The following is a 20,448-nucleotide window of genomic DNA, read 5'->3' on the forward strand; positions in this document are numbered from 1 at the left end:
TCTAAATGTCACAGATAAACCTAAGGACAAATACCCAATGAACTTTTAACCAGAGATCAACAAAACCAGCATTAAATGCTAGCAGGAACAAAAGTGACAAATGCTAGAAAGAGAAACCATATTCATAAATGTGTGGAAGAGACACATACCAGAAAATTGCCTGAGAAATGATGGCAGAAAGAAAAAAGGCCTTTGAAAAATGTTTCATGCTTCTAGAGAGGATACAGGCTCGAAGGGTATTGGCAGAAAGAAAGACAGAAAATAAGCCTGTACTGAGCTTTTAATCTTTCCTTAATTGTACTGAGAGTTGCCAGCATTATCCCCAGAGAGAATTAAGCATAAAAGCCTAAGTAACTCAAACAAGTTCCCTTACAACTCAGTCCTTTCAGAACAGCATGATTTCTTTGAAGGACTCAGTTTCTCCAAGACCAGGTCATACAAAAATCATATTGTAATGCATATTTTTATTATGCTAAAACAAAACGATGATATTGTACCTGTTTCCACTAACCTGTACTCAGGAATGTCTGGATAGGGTTTTGTGGAAATTAACAGAATAAAGTTTGTTTATTTTGGAAAATGAAGTGGTTAATACTCCAAGAAAATGGTTTGCATTGGTAGTCAGAAAAGGTATTTTCAAAGGTCAAGAGAGAGGTGGAATGCAAAATTAAATAGAAATTACTCAGGAAACCGTCAGAGGTTAAAATGTAAATAAACTGAATTATATCAATAAGTACTAAATGCACGATGGCAAGGTTTAATTTTAAATGCTGATTATTTATCACCCTCAAACAAATGGTATACAAGCCTGGCTTTGAGCTAAGTGCAGCATCTAGAAGAACAAAAGTATTTTATCCATGTAATTTAAAATGAACAGAAGTAAAGTTCAGTCAGAAGATATTTAGTGTGTAAATTTTTATTTGTGAGTTTCAGTTTTCTTTTAATGTCTTCATTTGAGATTTAACTGAGAAACTATTTTAAGCAGAGCTCAGAGGAAATACAAACTAATGGTCTTATCTAATCAGCCTTGAGATGGAGGATAAAGAAATTGAGCCTTAAGCATCACATCAGACTGATGGTATGAATCCACAAATTCTGACAAACCACTGATTTCAACAGCCTGTAACAGAAATATTAGATGAAAACACGAATTCTGTGAACATTCACTTCATTACAGAGTACAAAAATACAGGGAGCACATGCCTTAGAAGGCCACCAAGCCTTATTATGTGCTGTTCTTGAATATTTGTGGCATAAATAAGCATTCCCCAAAAGAAAAAAAAATTAGCTATGAACAGGTTGTTCCATAAATCCCCTTAAGATTTAAACATTTCAGAGGGCCTGCAGGTCCCCTCAGGGCATGTTTCAGGCCTGATATTTTCACATTGCTAGTAAACAGCTTTCTAGGAATTTTGTAGCTTACTGAACTAAGGGAATTGCAGCAATACCCACTAACACTGAGAACTGTTAGGTGTTGGAGTACCACTGCTCAGATTGAAGCAAGGATTGATTCAAGAGTAAGCACATGGATTATCTGGGTTTTTTTAGATCTCTTTCTCTGCTTGATATCTGGGACTGGCCATAACCAGCGCAGATGACAGGCTGGGCCCTGTAATTCTTATTCTCTGCCACAGGAGAGAGATTCCATATTCAGTTCTTAGTCTTTTATATCTTCATTTTTAAGCATACCTCTGGGATCCCTAGAGTTTGTAAGGCTTTGATACAATTTACCTCAGTACAAGTATTGGGTTGACCATTTTGTTAAGAACTCCTGAACTACTAAGCCACAAAATCATTTGAGTGATTCCAGCCTCATGCTCTCACATAGCATCAACTATGTCAGTGGGTAGAAACTGATACAGAAAGGAAGAGAGTAAAGAGGATTTAAACCTACCGCTAACAGCCTGTGCTGCATATTATACAAGAAGGAAGCAATTAGTAATTACCTGGGTTGAAATCCCACAATGCTCATTGACTTCAATAAGGTAGGGTTTCACCATGGATGAAAAGAGGGGAGGAACCAGTCTAAGGGAAAGGGCAGACATTGAACCTTACAGCTCTGATTATGACCAGGAAAAGACATCTATCAGAACTGCACTATCTAAGGCAAGCAATGGGCACTCTCTTTTTGAGCCCATTTATTAATCCATATACCTAATAAATTGGTAATGTCTGGGGTTTGGCTTGTTTTGAGTTTTAGGTTGTTGAATGCTCATTCAAGGGAGTGCTTCCTTAAGGAAGGAGGAATTTACTTTCTGCTAAATAGGACTTACAGGTTTCATTTTCCTTGCTACATGAAAATGAACACTTTTACAGTATTTTTACAAAATATTTTACAAAGTAAAGACTGTCAGAATAAAAAATAATAATATATAATGTAATACAATAGCCTTGCTTTGGGTTTGTGTTAATCTGCATATGATCTTCCACTGCCACAGATCTTATTGTCAAAGATCTCTAATTTTTTTTAATGCCAGCAGGTTTAAGCTAATGGATTTTTAAAATGTCAATATTAAAACAGATCCATTGATCTAATAAATGGTATCACATTATTTGCCTGACCCATTATATAGTATAAGCAGAAAGCACCCATTCAAATGCAGCATGCAAGCATGCATTCTATAGGAATGCCTTGGAGGAACACACAACCATATCCCTTGCTGTAAAGCAACAAAAACTCATTGCAAAAAGGAAGCTTCTAAGGGCTTACTATTTTTCTCAAGAACCTGGAGGAACCAGTAATAATAGATTAACCTTTTCTGTAAGGAAGAAAAAGCACGACTCGTCTGAAAAGGAACCAAGGATTTAGATGAGAACACTGACCAGAAGGTCAGAAAGGGTCAATATCCAAAATAACCTCATCCACATACCACCCCACAGTTGAGTTAAGGAACAGACGGTCTGTGTCAAATCCAAAAGTTTAGAAGCGTAAGCAAAGCCTTACGCAGTTGATCACTTTGGTATCCATTCTAAGGCAGGAAAGGACACTGCCAACCACAAATGCAGTTAGAACCAAAGGTCCAGGCAATCTGACACAGAAGTTTGACATGGCAAATATGAATTTAATGTAGTAATATATACACACAATACATATTAGATAGATAGCAGATTATGTACACGCACATATGTACAAAGACATAATTCTGTGTTATGCATTTTTTCTCTCTGTGACAGATGAGAATGAAACACATATTTGATAGTTAAAATTATGTTGGGGAAAAAAGCCAGAAACTATTTTATAAGCTTCAAATCTTATGATTCTTTTGAAAGACATTTTTACTTAATAAAAATGAACTAATGAAAGACCAGAAGTTTGCTCCCTGAAATAAGATTCGTAGGCTCCAAGTTGTGTTTTGCAATACATGTTTTTGCCAGTTAGCACATCATGCTTAGAGATACCACATTTAATAATACAATCTGCTGAGGATGAAAAGCACTTTCTTTGCTAATAAAAAAGCTGGTTATAGAAAGTGCAAGTTTGGCAGTAAAGCTTCAAAGAAAAATAGCAGCCTCAAAAACATCTGCAGACTTTAAGTGTATACATTTCAGTTTGTCAGATGTTCTTCTGTAATTTAAATATTTTAGGAATTAATCAAAATAATTTCTTTTCTTGAAAATCAGATGAATTCATATTTTTCAACTTCACCTCTAACCATGATAAAATATGAGAAAACCAATAAAGGCATTACTTAACAGGGAGGCTGACATGCTTGCTGGATGTTTCTATCTCTTTTTATCCAAGAAGGAACCTCAAATAAGTCAAGCTTTCTGCAATATAATTTAAGACTCTCTGAAGTGCTAATAAACATATAAACATTTACAAGGGCTGTAAATAGGAATGACAATATATTTTTGCACAGTGCCTGGTACACTAGTATTCAACAGGGCCTTCAAGCTGATAGGCGTTACTACAGTGATACAGAATTCCACCTAAGAGAAATGACGTGCTAGTATGGTTTGAGAGAAATCAGATCTACAAAGCCTTATTCCACCTCTGCATGGTCATCAGTGACACAGTCACAAAATGTTGCTATTGAAATAGATTCAGAATAAACTGGGAGACTGAAGTGGAAACTGATTGTAGGCATGACATACAAGAACATGCCCCAGGAAAGGTTGTTGCAGAGAGACATGAAGAAGGATCAGACCTTTCCAATCAGCTTGTTATTTTTCAATCTTTTTCAGTCACTTAAGGGGTGTTTAAAGTGCCTGCATCTGTAACCTTAAACCAAGGATAACAACAGCGAAAGGGAAACTCACAGAGTTAAAACTAACTGGATCCCTTGATCTTCTGCAGAAATTGTGCCTCATTGACAATATCGAATATCATACATAATGGCACAGCAAATTATCTGAAACGGTGCAGATAATTATTGATTATGAACTTTTCAGTCATAATGCCGTTATTTAGAAAAGAACATGTCATAGCAAGACTCGATCAAAAGACTTGTACACTTCCATCAGTATATATCACGCCAAGAGAAAAGCTGCGTTACTGAAGTGAAAAATCTCATTCCTAGATATTTTTCTCCCCTGCCAATGGCCAGGAAGGTTACCTTAGGAGATACACTGTCATAAACAGTGTTCACAAAATCTGCATCCATTTTTTAAATGGTGATCAATACACCTGAATGAAAGCAGCAGTCACTGTGTTGCTATGCTGACAAACATGGCTTGTTCTGATGTAAGTCTACTGAGGATAGAATGCTGTTCCATACTCGTTTAAATCTGCTCTACTAGACAGAGCATTGCTCATTAAAATTAGAAATGTTTGACAAAGCAAAACAAGAGAAAAAAACCTAAAAGCATATTACAAGGATGGTCAAAACCAATATAACAGCAGCACTAAAGGCCAGACTCTGCTCCCATTTAGCTCCATGCGTATCAAAGCAATTGTACTGTATTCACTTGAATTATGCTCAGTTCACACCAGCAAAACTGGGAGTGCAATCTGGCACTTCTTCTTGGTATAATAACAATTTTGGAATCTTTCCCTGCTACTCACTTGCATGCTTTATCAGTATGAACACAGAAGGTATGAAGGTGGGATGTTAGTTATTTTCAAAGCTTTGCTCGCATCTTGCCAATGCTGTGTTTACTGTCATATTCTAAAGCTGGGGAGGGGAGGAGTACTTTCTATATTCCTCTTCCTTCCATGTGTTACTCTAGGAAAAAAAATCTCCTGCTTGCCTACCATCACTTCATTTTTCAATGTCTCTCACACTAGCTCTGTTTCTTTGCATACAAATTTGAATTGGTCATCAGATGAAGGTTTGCAGACACCATAAGGCAACAGATTCCACACACTTGGGTCCTTTCACGTCTTCCTTCTGTGTTGTATTCTGTATCTGATACCATGGAATCATTCTTCATTATTCCAACAAGAAGGCTATTTGAGAGGTTGGTGAACACAGTATTCCAGCTACATTGCAAATGCAGACTACTACAAATTGATCACTTTTACATTTCTCAAATAAAACCCCATTAGAAAGACAAATCATCAAGGCAGAGTTTGAGCAGTCAATGGAGAGTGTGACATGAAGTGGGTCAAGACAGCTGAGTGTTCCATGACCACCTTTTTATACTTTTGTGGGTCTCCAAGCACTTCACTATTTTAAATCACATGATCACCCATCCTGCAAAGCTAAATATTCTGTATTTTATTAACTATAGTTTTGTATCCCTACTATGTTTGCCTATGGGAAATCAATAAATCAGAGCAAAGACTTCTGCAATTGATTACTGTGCAATAAACTGGGAGAGTAGTATACCATAAATCAAGGTAATAGTTTAGGGGCTGGATATAAATTTGATTTTTTTTTTTTATTCCCCCCTCCCAATATTTCATTTCTCAGATCAAATTTAATTTCTCACTTAAATGAACTGGAAAAAATTTCTGGTATAGAATGCTCATTGGAGAGAAGGCACATTAGAAAGTACTGACATTTACATGAGATTCCTAATACTCCTTAAACATGTTTAAGTATTCAGGAGTCTACCAGAGAAAGAAGCAAGAGTATTCTCAAGTAACAATGTAACATATATTTTCCAGTAGCCTAAGGCAAGGAAAGGGCGGCCTCTCTGAAACGCTACCTACTGCATTACACTACAAAACACCTACATGAGATTCAGTAACATACTTTGATAAATAATGTACTTACAGCATGGCCAAACAGATAAAACAAATGAAAATCCTTACATGTTCACTTCCATTAATGTATTTTTACAGTGCCTTCAAAATTCCTACTGCTATAATCCTGACACATAAAATGAGGCATAAGATTATATTACACCTTGGTATAAGGGATATGACTAGATAGACCTTAAAAAGACAAACTGGTATTACATGCAAATGTACTGAGAGCTGTGGTCTCAATTCTGATGAACTTAAGCCTTATTCAGAAACCTCATAGAACAGTGCTGCGACTTTTAAGTCAGCATGCTATTTCATACATGCATTTCCTACACAGCATTCCACTGAAACGGTATGTAAAATTTCTTCTGTTCTGACAGAGGATCTGTTTTTAAACTAGCTCACTAAAAACTAACATTCATAGTGTTCAGAAAACAAAGATGGTAAGAAAGCTGCTTCTCCCAAAGCTGTAATTTCAGAGCAGTGAAGTCTGCTGAGGGCTACTGAATTGTCATCAGATGGGCAAAAGCAGGAAGCAAGTTACGCTACTGTTTATCAGACTAGATGATGTGTAAGTGCTGCTGAACATGAATAAAAAAGAATTAAAATATTCATTCTGACCTTATAGGGGCCAAGACTCCCTCTCTCCAAAGTCACTGCATACCGAAGTAATAGCTGTTCTTCATTTACTCAAGATCAAATGTTTCTCAAGGCATGTTCAGTAACTTCTAACATAATCTTATTCCACACAAAAGGAAATTGGTTATTTGTATGTTATCCAAGAAAGGCTGAGTAATTCACTGTGGTAGGAAAGACCTCTAAAAATAAGTCACCTCTCAGCAGATTCACTCCCTTCCTGTCTGGGTTTGAATCAGTTTGCAATTGCATGAAAGAACAAAGCTTGAGGATGAACTACAGAGAACTTCTGTAATGATAACACTGCTCAAATACATACATTTCACTCCTACTCCGTTTAAAAGAATCCAACTATTAGAGGTGGAGCAAGCCAGTGACCCAACAGGATGTGCATGACCAGATCTCCTCGTGTGTAGCCTTCTGCTTTCATGTTTATTTTTGGATGTCTTTTGCTCTGTGCTTTGAAACAGGTTTTTTGGGCACGGTAGCTAGCACCACACTTACTTATTGATGCTAAAGAGGGAAAGCAAGTTCTTATCAACACAAAGACTACCTCTTCCTACAGATTCATAGAGCACCTTGGAAGTCTACAGTGTTGTGATAGTAATGAATAACTTTTTTCATGTTTGTTAGTGCTCCTCAGAGATGAAGGCTGGGGACAATCGGTGCACAAAGGCACATCACCAGTGATTCCCATAACCTCCTAGAGCTTCTTCATCAGGAAACAGTGTTCAGCTGTGTGAGAACCTAACCAGGGATTTCATCATCTCCAATCTGCTATAGCAGCCATTGATAGAAAACAAGACTCCAAGGATGAGTAAAGCTTAGAAGTTCAACAGATGTTCCCAAACAGGATGGCATTTCAACAGATACAGTCATTAGAGAAAAGACTAGGCCATTTTAACTGGTAATTTTTGTTATCAGGAGGATACCATTCCTTTTGATTAGCATTCCCTGACTGTTAAAAGTGGAGGTCATAGAAAATCTTTCTGTGTTTAAAGAGTTGATTGAATATGTGGTTCTGTATATTACAGAAGGCATCTTATTATATTTTTGATAAAGAATATCCTATCTTTTCCTCAAAGTGTATTTAAATTTATAAAACTGAGAGAAGAACAGTGATAAAAAAGAAAAAAGTTTGTTCAGAAGTAGCAATCTCTTTCTTTCAGGTATAGACCCAATTGTAATTGTACTCAAAGAATTAATACATTTTGCTGTATATTGTGCATTAAATATGTTAATGAGCCACATCTGGTCTGTGAAACATTCTATCAATGCAATTGGTTCTTAGAGCAATACACCTAATACAGGAAAAGTCACTTTTCAATTTAAACGATACTCAGAAAAATCTGTAAATTCATAATATGAAGTTACAGAGATTCTGAAAATTCTTTCTAAACTTAGAAATAACTAAAATAGATAGGTATTACATCTTTCTCTTAAAATCTAGTTTCAGGATTTATACTAAAAGTTTCATAAGCAGTATAAATGGATATTCATTTGTCTTTCAAAGAACTGCATAGCTTTGTGGTAGAAAAACATTTGTTGCAAACATGAACTTCATCTGTGGGTTTCGGTGTTGATGAATTTTTACTATAAAGGAAGATAGTTCATAGCTCTTAGTCCTATCATTTCAGATTAGTTGCACAATAAATTAAAGTTCACACTGAATCAATTTAAACTGGTTTATTTTCCAAGATCATATTCACAACCTAAAAATCAAAAAGAATATTAAAAATTGCAGTCTTAGAATTTCCATGCTCTGTATGCCAAAAAATCTTTAATCAGCTAACAGAGAGTTTTCATTTGTTCTTTCTCTCAAAAGAAGGAAAAAAGTAAAATTCCCCAAAAGTAAATTGGGGGGGGAGGAGGGGGGGGGGTATGGAACCAAACAAAAAATTTAATCATATGTAAAATGTATTCTTTGCACTTCTATTATTAATCATAAAAATCCTACATTCATAAAAGCAGCAACTATTTTAAGAATTCCAACCCTACAGTTTATTTAGGTTGTTCTTAAACTACAGTATTGTATTATTTTGGAATTATTCAACAATTTTTTTATGGAGAAACTACTTCTATCTGGAATTAAATTCTTATTATCTGCAGAGTTGAAATTTGTATGCACTAGATTTTAGTTTTTACCGTATCTGGATTGTAATGACACTGACATGGTTGCCTACTCTCATTTTTCCCGTGGTATCCCTGATAATAAATATCTGTGATCCATTCTGACTTTCCGTGGGTTTTCATTAAAAACAAATTAAAAAATTATCTGAATGGCACATCACTGTATCAATAACCATTTCCCCACATGGGCTTTGTCACAGCAAAGATATATGAATCTTAGGATAAGGTAGACAGAACAACACAGCATCCATAACATAACAAAAAGTTTCCTTGAAGAAAAGTATTTACTTTTCTTCAAATAACAAGAAGAAGAAGAAGAACAACAACAACAACAATAATAATACTGCTGCTATTGCTAGTATATTTGGGGGGAATTTTTAAAAATAATTTTATGTCTGTTTTGAACATTCTCTGTTTATCATACCTTAGCTGCAGTTTATGTAGGCTTTGGGATTAGTAGATTGCAAGGAAACAAATACCGCCTTGAAAAAAATGAACAACTTAATTCTACCTCAGACTAACCAGCAAAGCTATATTTTGTGGCATAATTTTCCACTCACTAAGAGCACACGGATAGCCTCCTTGAAAGAAAGCACACCAAAATACATTAAAAGTTCACTGTAAAACTGCACAAAAGGCAAAGAAGCACCACAAAGCTAAACTGTGGTCTGTGACTGACACCTGCAGCATCTGTGACATGCTCTACTGCACAATTTCATAAAATCTGCAACATACAAGATGTGTGCTAAGGCTCCCTATGACAGCTCCAATACTTTCAACACACGTGACCTTTTCCAAAAGCATTTATCATCAAAAAACTCATCAAAATTAGCAAAATTGTTAGAAACAACATTATTAGTGATTAAAGAGCAAATGACATCAGCATTTTTGTTTTAAAACAACTTTAAACATGTTTTAAGGTTCAAGATTTTTAAGAAAGGAACTTAACATCCATTCTCCCAATATTTCTGATAGGAAACCAGCAATCTCTGAATGCTTAGCAAGAAAGTCATATACACAGCAGAAATTACTCTGCCTATACTAATTAAAAGTGAATTAAAAAAGAATGTTACTTGAGAAACCTACAATTGGATTTATTCTCCTCCATCATGAGCTTGTAAAGCACTATCTACATTAAAAATTTCTGACAACTGGCAAGTGTAGCATATGTTAAAACAGATGACATCACTGGCATATTCAATCTTTTAATGCCAGGGTCTAAAACTATAAGGAAGATCCTGTAGAGAAAAAAGCATGAACTGCAGAAAACTATTGCATTGTGAATTTCTTCAAATTTTCTATGAGACTTTACAAGCATTTCATTTCAGCTGTAGACATTGCAAAAAAACCAGTACAAATTACGGCTATGCAATTCAAAGAATGAAATCTGATATTGTCAGAGCATTCAATGGCAAGCACGTTTCATTCACACATTAGTCTTTCATGCCTTGGTCATGCTGCACCATTAACTATGCTCAAAGCAACGTATTTGCAGACAGGTGGCATTAGTGCTGTTTCCTCAGTCAGTGTAGCTAGTTGTGGATTTGATTTTCTTACTGATAACCTTACTTTAGTACTGCTTTAGGACAATTATTTGGAGTACAATACTGCTCTTTCTCAGGAAAAGAGAAAGCCAAAAAAACCCCATCTTTCTGCACTTAGGAGAGAAGCTGAACTAAAATGCTACAACCAGCATCCATTTCTTAAATATAGTTATGTGGCCCTACATCTGCAACTTTAGGACACTGTCACAGCATCTGACAGCTCTACACAACACCTAAATTTGTACTGTCACCATTTAAAACAAGCTGGCAGTACAAACTGAAAATAGTGTAGGCCAGGCCAACAGGATGCCTTCCAATTCCCAGAACACTTTTCAAATCAAGCGTAATGCTTACCAAAATGCAAAATGATTGAAGTTCAGCAACTTCGCAAAGTAACATGTTAATGAAGTCTTCTCAGCATGGATACCAAAGTACACAGAGATTATAGAACCTCAGCAGTACGTTCTCCACAAAGGAAAGTTTTAAGGGAATTCACGTGTAATCAGTAACTTAATTTTTAAGTGATCTTGATCCATCTGCAAATTCTAAACCCCTTACAGCTGGTGATGAGACAGGAGTAAAGGAGAATAATTTAAAATATCAGAGTATATTAAGGATAGACTCTCCTCATAAATGCTGGCTATAAAAGCAAGTTTAAGGGTAAGAAAGCAACACCTGCAGTATACAAGTAAATTCCACCAGAAATTTCACCTAAGTTATTTCATTAGAAGAAGCCCACAAGACAGAAATACAGGAGTATGTAATCATACAGAATATGAGGCACTAAAAAGAAATAAAAAGACTTCTCTTTTTGTTCAAACTAATTTAAAAGAATTATTACTTTGCTTACAGTATAAATGTGCTTATATTTGATTACAAACACTTAAAAGGTTAAATCACTTTTTTCTGCATAAACTGCATATAAATCTGAATTTACCTCCCAAAGTGCTTTAAAGTCCTTCTGCTCAATTCGAAGGAGCTCGCTATATTCTCTGGTAACGATGGTTGCATGGCGAGGAGTGTTATCCAGAATGGACTCTCCAAAAGCAGTTCCTATTCCCAGAGTGCATATTGTCACAGCATCCTTTGAATTAAAAATAAAAGGACACATATTAAATATTCCAGGATGTTTTAAGAGTCTTTATGTCACATTTGCTAATAGCACTGCCTTAAGATTCTTCAGCAATTTGCTCTAAATTAATTAAAAGTGCAAACAAAAAAATCAATACGCTGATTAACAAACGGGAAGCTTCAATGTGGAAGCAAGTAGGACTTCTGTTTTCTATGACCATCAGTTGAATTATACATTTCTGCCTGCAAAGCAGAGAACAGAAGAGTTACCTTCACCTTTGGAAGAAAGTTATGACCTCTGTTCATCTACCTGTAAAGACTTTTGTGATGATGAGATCCTTTAGAAATGTCAGAGGTGATTAGAAGATAACTAGCATCAGAAATGCAACCTAGGAATATAAATTTCTGCCTTATATAGGCTCATCAGAAAGAAAATTTGACTGTTATGTTTTCTCAGTAAACATAACTTTCAATTATAATATCCTCTTGCATTTGTAATGCATTTCTCTATTGTACAAGGTCTGTGCACAATGCAGTTGTACAGTTTAATCAGCTCTTGGCCTTTCTGTTGAAAATGCCAGTAAATCTCTCAATTGCTCATGGATGCCTGCCAATTACGTATCAGACTAAAAAAAAAATTATTTTCACATAAGTCAGGGATTTCAAGAAAACTATTAAAAAGTCCAAAACCACCTGGAATACAGTATTCGGGACGGTCCCAAACATGCAGTAAAGTCCACTTCAAAAGAGTTTATGTGAGTGTATGCCATTCATATGATGGGAAGATGCCTAAATCAATCCCCTTTGGCCAGGAACTCCTCTGCAATAGTTCCAATATAAATTCTGAGCTACTGCAGACAAAAAAATAGAATACTTGAAATTAAATAACTTGCTGAATCAAGATCTTTAGATACATGTTCTAGTCTAGGCTTACAAGTTGCTATGTTCCTGAGCACAGGCTTGAAGCTGAACACTTACATGTGTCTCTTTCCAAGTTGGGCCTTAATTGACTGTCTTTCGAGTAATTAAAAAAAAATAGCAACAGCATTAAAAATTTAAACTGATACAAACTGTACTTCACTAAGGAAATCATACATGCACACAGACAAATACACATAAACATATAAAAACACACGCTAATTTTACTCGATACAACATTAGAAATACAGTTTAATTCTAAAATGTGGGATTCATGAAATGTCTACAAAAATAAAAGCAGACAATTTTGTCATCCCATCCACTACATCCTTGCGGCTGATAATCCAGGAGAGATGCATGAGCATATTTCAGCATCATTTTCTGTGTTTAAAATTGCATTGTCTTCCTTTCATGCATCTAATAAGTGCTAATAGGCAAATGTTATTAAGATCAAGTTAGTAGCTTTATAATTGCATTACAAAGACAAATGCCCATAATAGTCCAGTTCCCTGAACCATAGCAAATTGCTTTTGCACAGATATTACCATCTAAAATTATGTGTTCAGGAAAACAAAATCAATTATGTCTTAGAAAAGATCTAGGAAGAATTTACCAACTGTCAGAAATAAATTTTCAAGTAAGGCAAACATGAACAGGCACTGTTTAAAAGAAAGAATATTTGGGAATGAGCACCTAGGCACCTAAATAGAAGTCTCTACAAACAGCCTATAATACAGGCTATACACTAAAGATCTGCCTTAACACGCTTACCTTTCAGAGCTGAAACACTATAAGCATGCTACCATACTCACAATTGCACTCAAAGGAGCTACAAAGAAAACATGCCTACTGCTCACACAAATCTCCAGGTCTCCAATACATTATTCTCAACTTTATTTAGAAAGTTCAGATAAAAGATCTCTGTTTAGGGCAGAATAACCAAATAGCCTGGCAGAAACTTTTCCATTAGGTGGGTCATAAGCAATATTTACATCTTCCAACGTCTTTCTCACTACCTTCTCTCCCTCCAAAAAAATAAATACCTTTGAAACGCTTCACCTTTTTTGATTCTTTACAACCCTAAAGAATATATCTTTAAAGACAGAATACAGAAGAAGAGAAAATGAAAGGTGTTGGTTAAGGAACCACTTTCTAAGATAACTTCTGATGAGGCAGCTGTTCAACTTCAGAAATAAATTAACATTGTAGGGTGTTAAGTCAAGAAGCTGGAATGGTCCTATATACGGTCATTAAAGTCCAGGCTTTTATCAAGTGAAAGTTCTTTCAGTTTTTTTCCCCAGCCATCATTGCTCTCCATAGAGAGGCAGTTTCACAGCCAGCTAGGGAGCAAGCCCATCTGTCGTCTTCAAGACTTCAGACCCCCATTTTCTCTCTGCCCCTTGTTTATACCTCTCCAGCCTCCTGGGGAATCAGGTGTGCATTTCCTATTACGCCTGTTAACCTTACACTCAAGAATCTCCTGCTGTTCAGTGTAGACTTCAGGAGGATTGCTGGCAGCTCAAAACTCAGTTTGCTGTTCCCCTCTGCAATCCCAGAAGCAGCAGGGGGTTCTAGCTGCTGGTAACCAGCTAAAATTCACACATCTATTTAAAAGGCAGTACTAAAGACTTAAAAAGATGAGATTGTTTCCATTGCTGTCTGTCCTCTGAACACACTATAAAATGGTAGCTTTCAAATCAGAGGCTGTTTGTGTATTCAGTTTCACTGACTCTCACTGGCAGGTGAGACACATGCAGTGAAAGAGTTGTTACCCCCCCAATCTAAAACATTATTGAGTTTGTAAGACCATTCTATGGAATGGATGAGAATCAGAAACAAGACTCTGCCTTATTCCCTCCCCCACCATCACAAGGCACATCCCTGCATGCTCCTCCCTGACTTGTGCCACTTTCTATTTTCCAACCTGGTGTCGTGGTTTAACCCCAGCCAGCAACTAAACACCACGCAGCCGCTCACTCACGCCCCCCCACCCAGTGGGATGGGGGAGAAAATCAGGAAAAGAAGCAAAACCCGTGGGTTGAGATAAGAACGGTTTAATAGAACAGAAAAGAAGAAACTAATAATGATAATGATAACACTAATAAAATGACAACAGCAATAATGAAAGGATTGGAATGTACAAATGATGCACAGTGCAATTGCTCACCACCCGCCGACCGACACCCAGCCAGTCCCCGAGCGGCAAATCCCTGCCCCCCACTTCCCCGTTCCTATACTGGATGGGACGTCACATGGTATGGAATACACCGTTGGCCACTTTGGGTCAGCTGCCCTGGCTGTGTCCTGTGCCAACTTCTTGTGCCCCTCCAGCTTTCTCACTGGCTGGGCATGAGAAGCTGAAAAATCCTTGACATTAGTCTAAACACTACTGAGCAACAACTGAAAACATCAGTGTTATCAACATTCTTCGCTCTGAACTCAAAACATAGCACTGTACCAGCTACTAGGAAGACAGTTAACTCTATCCCAGCTGAAACCAGGACACCTGGCAAACAGAATTTTTGTACTGTGTGTAAACAAAATCATGGTGTCTGAGAGAGAAATGAAGAAAATAGGAAAAAAAATTACAAGTCCTAGGTTGAAAGGGATTGGGGACTTTTCTCTGAAATTTTAGTTTATTCAATACTTTGAGTTTATAAAGGAGTTGATGTAGCTAGTTTGTTTTTAATTTCATCATTTTTCCCACACCTTGTACCTTTAACTCACCTCTGCACCTGTGTCCCTCCAGGACTCCATACCATCTCCACGTTTAATTGGAGATCTGCAAAAGCTGGCATTTTGAAAAGTTTTCTTATTATTACTTTGACACAGTTCAGTTTGTCCTCAGCAAAAATTTCCTTTGATAACAGAGAAACCAAAGGATACACATGAAAGTAAACTATCTGTTCTATGAAGTGATTTTCCTGTTCCATTACCTCCACTGGAGTATGTTTCAGCCATTCAGATAGGAAATCTTTATCAAACTACTTTTAAAGATAACATAGAAAGATCTTCCCACACTAGAATTACGGTTTGCAACATAAGTTAGGCGATCCTCTTTACACAAAACAAGGTGATTTGCTCAAAGGAGGCATTATGCATCTAGAAAGACTGTGACCAACTTCTCTTCTAGTTCCTAATTAAAATATTTACAGATCAGATTAATTGTACTGTCATAATATATTCATTATTTCCATACCTTTCTACCTGATCCTCTAAAAGCTACGTGCAATGTCTTGGAATTTTTGCTAGGTTACCTTGCAGACAGAAGTGAAATGATTTTTCCACATTAACTTTCAGTAAGTCAAGTTCAAAACCAAAATTAGTACAGCCATGACATTGCGGAACTCAGCATGGACCAACACACCCTGCTTCTCAGCTGAGTACTTTAGTCCAGCCAATCTCTGTGTTACAATGGCTATACCAGTTCTCATGCTCAAACTAAGTAATTTAGAGCTAGCTTGGGCATATTTACACTACACTACAGACTACAGTACGAACCTATGTCACAAGTTCACATAGGTTATCTCCAAAATACATTATGGCTATTTACATGCACACAAAACGGCATTTACAGGCAAAAAGCAGTATTACAAGGACTGTCCTGTTTAAATCCCTTTCCTTGTTTCCACTTCATCTTATCACATACCTTCTTTGCCTTCAGTTTCAAACAGCCAGGAAATTCTTCCCTTTCTTACGTGGACATCTGAAACTCTTTCTTCATAGTTATTCTTCTCAGCAACACCACTAACTTATTTGGCTTTTGATCCCCAGCCCTTTGCATCTTCCTACAACTGACACTGCTGTACCACCCAAGCACCCACAGCTCCTCCTTTAAAGCTTTTCTCTAAAAAAGGCTAATTGTTTGTAAAGTCAATGCCCTGTGTTGAGTTTGGTCTGTTTTTAAAATCTGATCAGTTTAAAAAAAATCCACCAAAACACAGACAAGATAAACTAGCAATAGCCCCTAGTGCACACTGTAATTCAGCTGGCAGACTACAGCAAAACTGCAGATCAAATTGCTATTTGGTCTTTGTCTTTCTTCTCTTCATTCCTTCCCTTCATTCCTTCCTGTTTTATCAGATAGGAATATAAATCTTAATCATTTGTGGTAAAAGCCTCTGAATCTAATTCAGTAAAACACAATGCTGCAGAATGTCAAAGATGCAAAGATGTCACACTGATGCTTTGGTCATAATGCATTTATTCCCAGCTTTATTCTGAGACATTATCAACATCCTTCAGAATGTGTCCATTTTCAAAATAGAGTTCAAAATTAAACATACACAAGGCAGTCAGCAGTATTTTTAAGACAACACCAAATTAGGAATATCTCTAAGAGGGACTTTTATTACTGTATACCTCGGTTGTAACATTGGGTAGGTAACAGTGCCAAATAAAAGTTAAATTCAGAATCTGTTCATAACTGAGGGTAAAGACCTCTTTCTGATAGATTCTAAACAGGCTGCATTTTCTGTTTATTTTGAAGGGGACTTACTAACTCTTTGTGTGACTTTTAAGCACAATATTTATCAGGGTATTTGTTACAAACAAGTTGAGGCAAGACCAAAACAGTTCATTACACTTACCTCTGCAAATCATAGTGTGATATTTTTACCTTAAAAAAGTCCTCTTCAGTCTCTTCTTGACTGTCGAATAGCCAGAAAATTCATAAATAATGTGTATAGAAAGCAGACCAGCCACCACTCAGGATGTACTAGATGGGTAATCCTGCAGATCTCTGTACTGTAAATTGTATTGTCCCATTCAACGGCAAATGAAATTACCATCACGATCAGCAGCAGCTACCATATTTTACCACCTCAGTGGAACAGAACTAACAGCAACAAAGAAATCTTCTCTGGTCAAACTCTTTAAAATAGGTATGTTGTAAATAGTTGAATATGGTTTTCAAACTAGCCATTTTAGTATTTAATAGTGCCTGTACTCAGTTTATTATATATTCTAACACTGCCCTCTTGTGACATAATACAGTTTTGCAAGCAGTCAGAAAATTTTCCAAAGCAAGGCTTTACCTATGAGATCCTAAATATGTGTGTTTGTCTTTATTAAAACATTTAAATCAGTACATGGAATGCTTCCTCTTATCATAATAGGGAATAATAGGTAATGTTAATATTTCTGTTTATATGAATTCTCAACTTGGTCTTGATCACTATTACTAACATTTTCTGTGAGAAATCATGGGCGTCTGCATGAGTAAGCTGATGCACAGCAAAGATGTGTACAAATTAATGCCTCACTAGCTACACTGAAGTCTTGATCCATTAGTGCATTTAGATATAAATTCTAGTGCAAGACATGTAACTACACGCCTTTGTAGGAGCAAAGGCCATTAAGACATTCTTAGCACACACCAAGTGCAAAATAACTGTCCTGGTTTTAGCTGGGATAGAGTTAACTGTCTTCCTAGTAGCTGGTACAGTGCTATGTTTTGGTTCAGTATGCAAAGAATGTTGATAACACTGATGTTTTCAGTTGTTGCTAAGTAGTGTTTAGACTAAAGTCAAGGATTTTTCAGCTTCTCATGCCTAGCCAGCGAGAAAGCTGAAGGGGCACAAGAAGCTGGCACAGGATACAGCCAGGGCAGCTGACCCAAAGTGGCCAACGGGGTATTCCATACCATGGGACATCACGTCTAGTTTAGGAACTGGGGAGTGGGGGCGGGGAATTGCTGCTCAGGGACTAGCTGCGTGTCAATCGGCGGGCGGTGAGCAATTGCACTGTGCATCATTTGTACATTCCAATCCTTTCATTATTGCTGTTGTCATTTTATTAGTGTTATCATTATCATTATTAGTTTCTTCTTTTCTGTTCTATTAAACCGTTCTTATCTCAACCCATGAGTTTTACTTCTTTTCCCGATTTTCTCCCCCAACCCACTGGGGGGGGGGGGGAGTGAGTGAGTGGCTGCGTGGTGCTTGGTTGCTGGCTGGGGTTAAACCACAACAATAACTTACTGACCTTTTAATGGGAGAAAGCTACAAAACACCAAAGGTGACTGCATAAAGAATTAGCACATGCTAGCTGCTACACAACACATTTATTCCCAGGCTTGCTGAAATTTAAGTTCCCCAGGTAGACATACAAACACCTAATAAAAGTGGGACTAATATTTTTAATCAAGAGAATTGATTTTCCGTATTTACATTAACACTGTAGGCATCATCATATAATTATAGGAAAATTCAAGCTCCAGGAAAACTCAGGAGGTCGTCTAGTACATCCTGCTCATCTTAACTATTAAAAGATTATTAGTCATGTCTAAAGACTTTTTAACCAATAGGAACCTAAATACAAAGTTAGCTTCTGTCTTCCTAGAAAAGATGGCATAGTCCTTCTGTATTTTTACATGAGAAAACAAACTTTTAAACTTGTAAACTCAGATAAATTTCTGTATCTCTTCTGCTCTGCTGGAAGTTTCTCATTAGCATTAGTGCCATTTATGGTAACATATGGTACCAGCAGAGCAATTGACCATGACTATGACTTTGCAAAGGAAGCTTTAGCTCCTGGGTGCTGTTACTGGAAAATGTGCTCCAGGGTAGGTTACATGCATTCCTACATCTTAAGCACTGGTCATCCATTCCTGGCTGGGAGCACAATGCTGGCAACTGAGTCTGTCAGGGCTGCCCACCTATGGAGCTACACTGTATGTCCTCCATCACCTGTGTTTGTAGTGAGCACAGTAGGCATGGAGTGCTAGCAAGTACTTCAAGCTCAAGGATGACCAGCACCATGCCAACAGCAAAGTACAGGCAAGACTGGAACAGGGTACCCAGGAGCTAAAGGCAGGAGACCAAGGATGGACGAGGTGGGGACACGGTATATACACCAAGCTGGAGCAAAACCAGAGGAAATATTGGACTTAAATACTATTTAGGAGTCCCTAATCACCAAAGTTATCCAGCACTAGAATGGTAAATGCATGAGCTGCTGTCCTTTTGGCAGTGAGGCTGTATCCTATAGCAACTAGGCAGTGGTAGGAATTCAGTTCATTGCTCCTGAGAGAAGGAAATAAGAAATTAATGCAGAATATAATTTCTAGAACTAGAACTATGCGAATTGTAGTCCCGTAGTTTCCTATTGGCAGGAAAATGCAGTGAATCTGAACAAGCAGAAAAAAATATTCATATTAGATTTCTTAAAAGGCTGAAGTGTTCCATTCTCCATGTAATGGAACAAATCAACACTCCAAACAGATTCTTAATTTAACTTCCACATCCAGAACATTTTTGTGGATATATTTCTTTCTGATTCAGTAAAGAGCATTGGACCTTAACAACAGTGTAGTGCCATCTTTTGGCAAACACCGGAAAATACTCTTGATTGCTTTAGACCCACACAGGAAAGGGTCTTGTAAGACTCCAGTCCTGTTCCAAATCGTGACAATACCAATGACAGCCAGGCCGTGCTGAGAATTGCTCAAATTGGGCTAATTACACTCTCAATCAGTCTCTACTTAGTACAGTGAAGAGGTTGCTAAAAATAATGATGTGAAATAAGTTCCTTTTCTATCTATCATCTTACGGTGAGTAGAAAGACCCAGTGCTCACACACTGCCCAGACTTGCATCCTGACCCAGTTTCACTGGTGATGCAGTGCTTAACAAAGTGAAAAATCCAATTTCTGCCAATCTGCTATGAGCAAGAAGCCTTCCTCAATCAGCCAAACTTTGGGCAAAGAATATACCACCAACAACCCCCATGTATGCTATATTCAGTCAAGATGGGAAAAAGGGGTAGTGTTACACTTCAGGTCCTGGGTAGTTGTACCACTCATGTGAAGGCACAATGAGTCACATGTCAGAGGTACAAACCCATGCTGACCTACATGATGGGACAATCCCAGATCTCAAACATGGGAGCAGGGAATGGGACATGATGCCTTCCCAGAAGACTCAACTCGCAGGAGAAAGTGCATGACTTGTCAGCATGATGTTAGACGACATGGGTGGGAGACTTTCCAGGAAGAATATCCCATCTTTTTACTTAT

The 20,448-nt window shown here is 37.2% G+C and overlaps 1 protein-coding gene across 3 annotated transcripts in view; it reads right to left on the reverse strand.

The window, feature by feature from the left end:
• RAPGEF4 (Rap guanine nucleotide exchange factor 4) overlaps positions 1-20,448 on the reverse strand; it is a 161,279-nt gene that overhangs the window by 125,598 nt on the left and 15,233 nt on the right. For all 3 annotated transcript variants that reach the window (XM_052792497.1, XM_052792496.1, XM_052792498.1), the window contains exon 4: positions 11,381-11,527. In XM_052792497.1, the coding sequence (XP_052648457.1) occupies positions 11,381-11,527 (147 nt within the window). The remainder of the gene's footprint in view (positions 1-11,380; positions 11,528-20,448) is intronic.

Source organism: Harpia harpyja, chromosome 7 (assembly GCF_026419915.1).
Source record: "Harpia harpyja isolate bHarHar1 chromosome 7, bHarHar1 primary haplotype, whole genome shotgun sequence".
In the NCBI taxonomy this organism is placed as follows: domain Eukaryota; kingdom Metazoa; phylum Chordata; class Aves; order Accipitriformes; family Accipitridae; genus Harpia; species Harpia harpyja.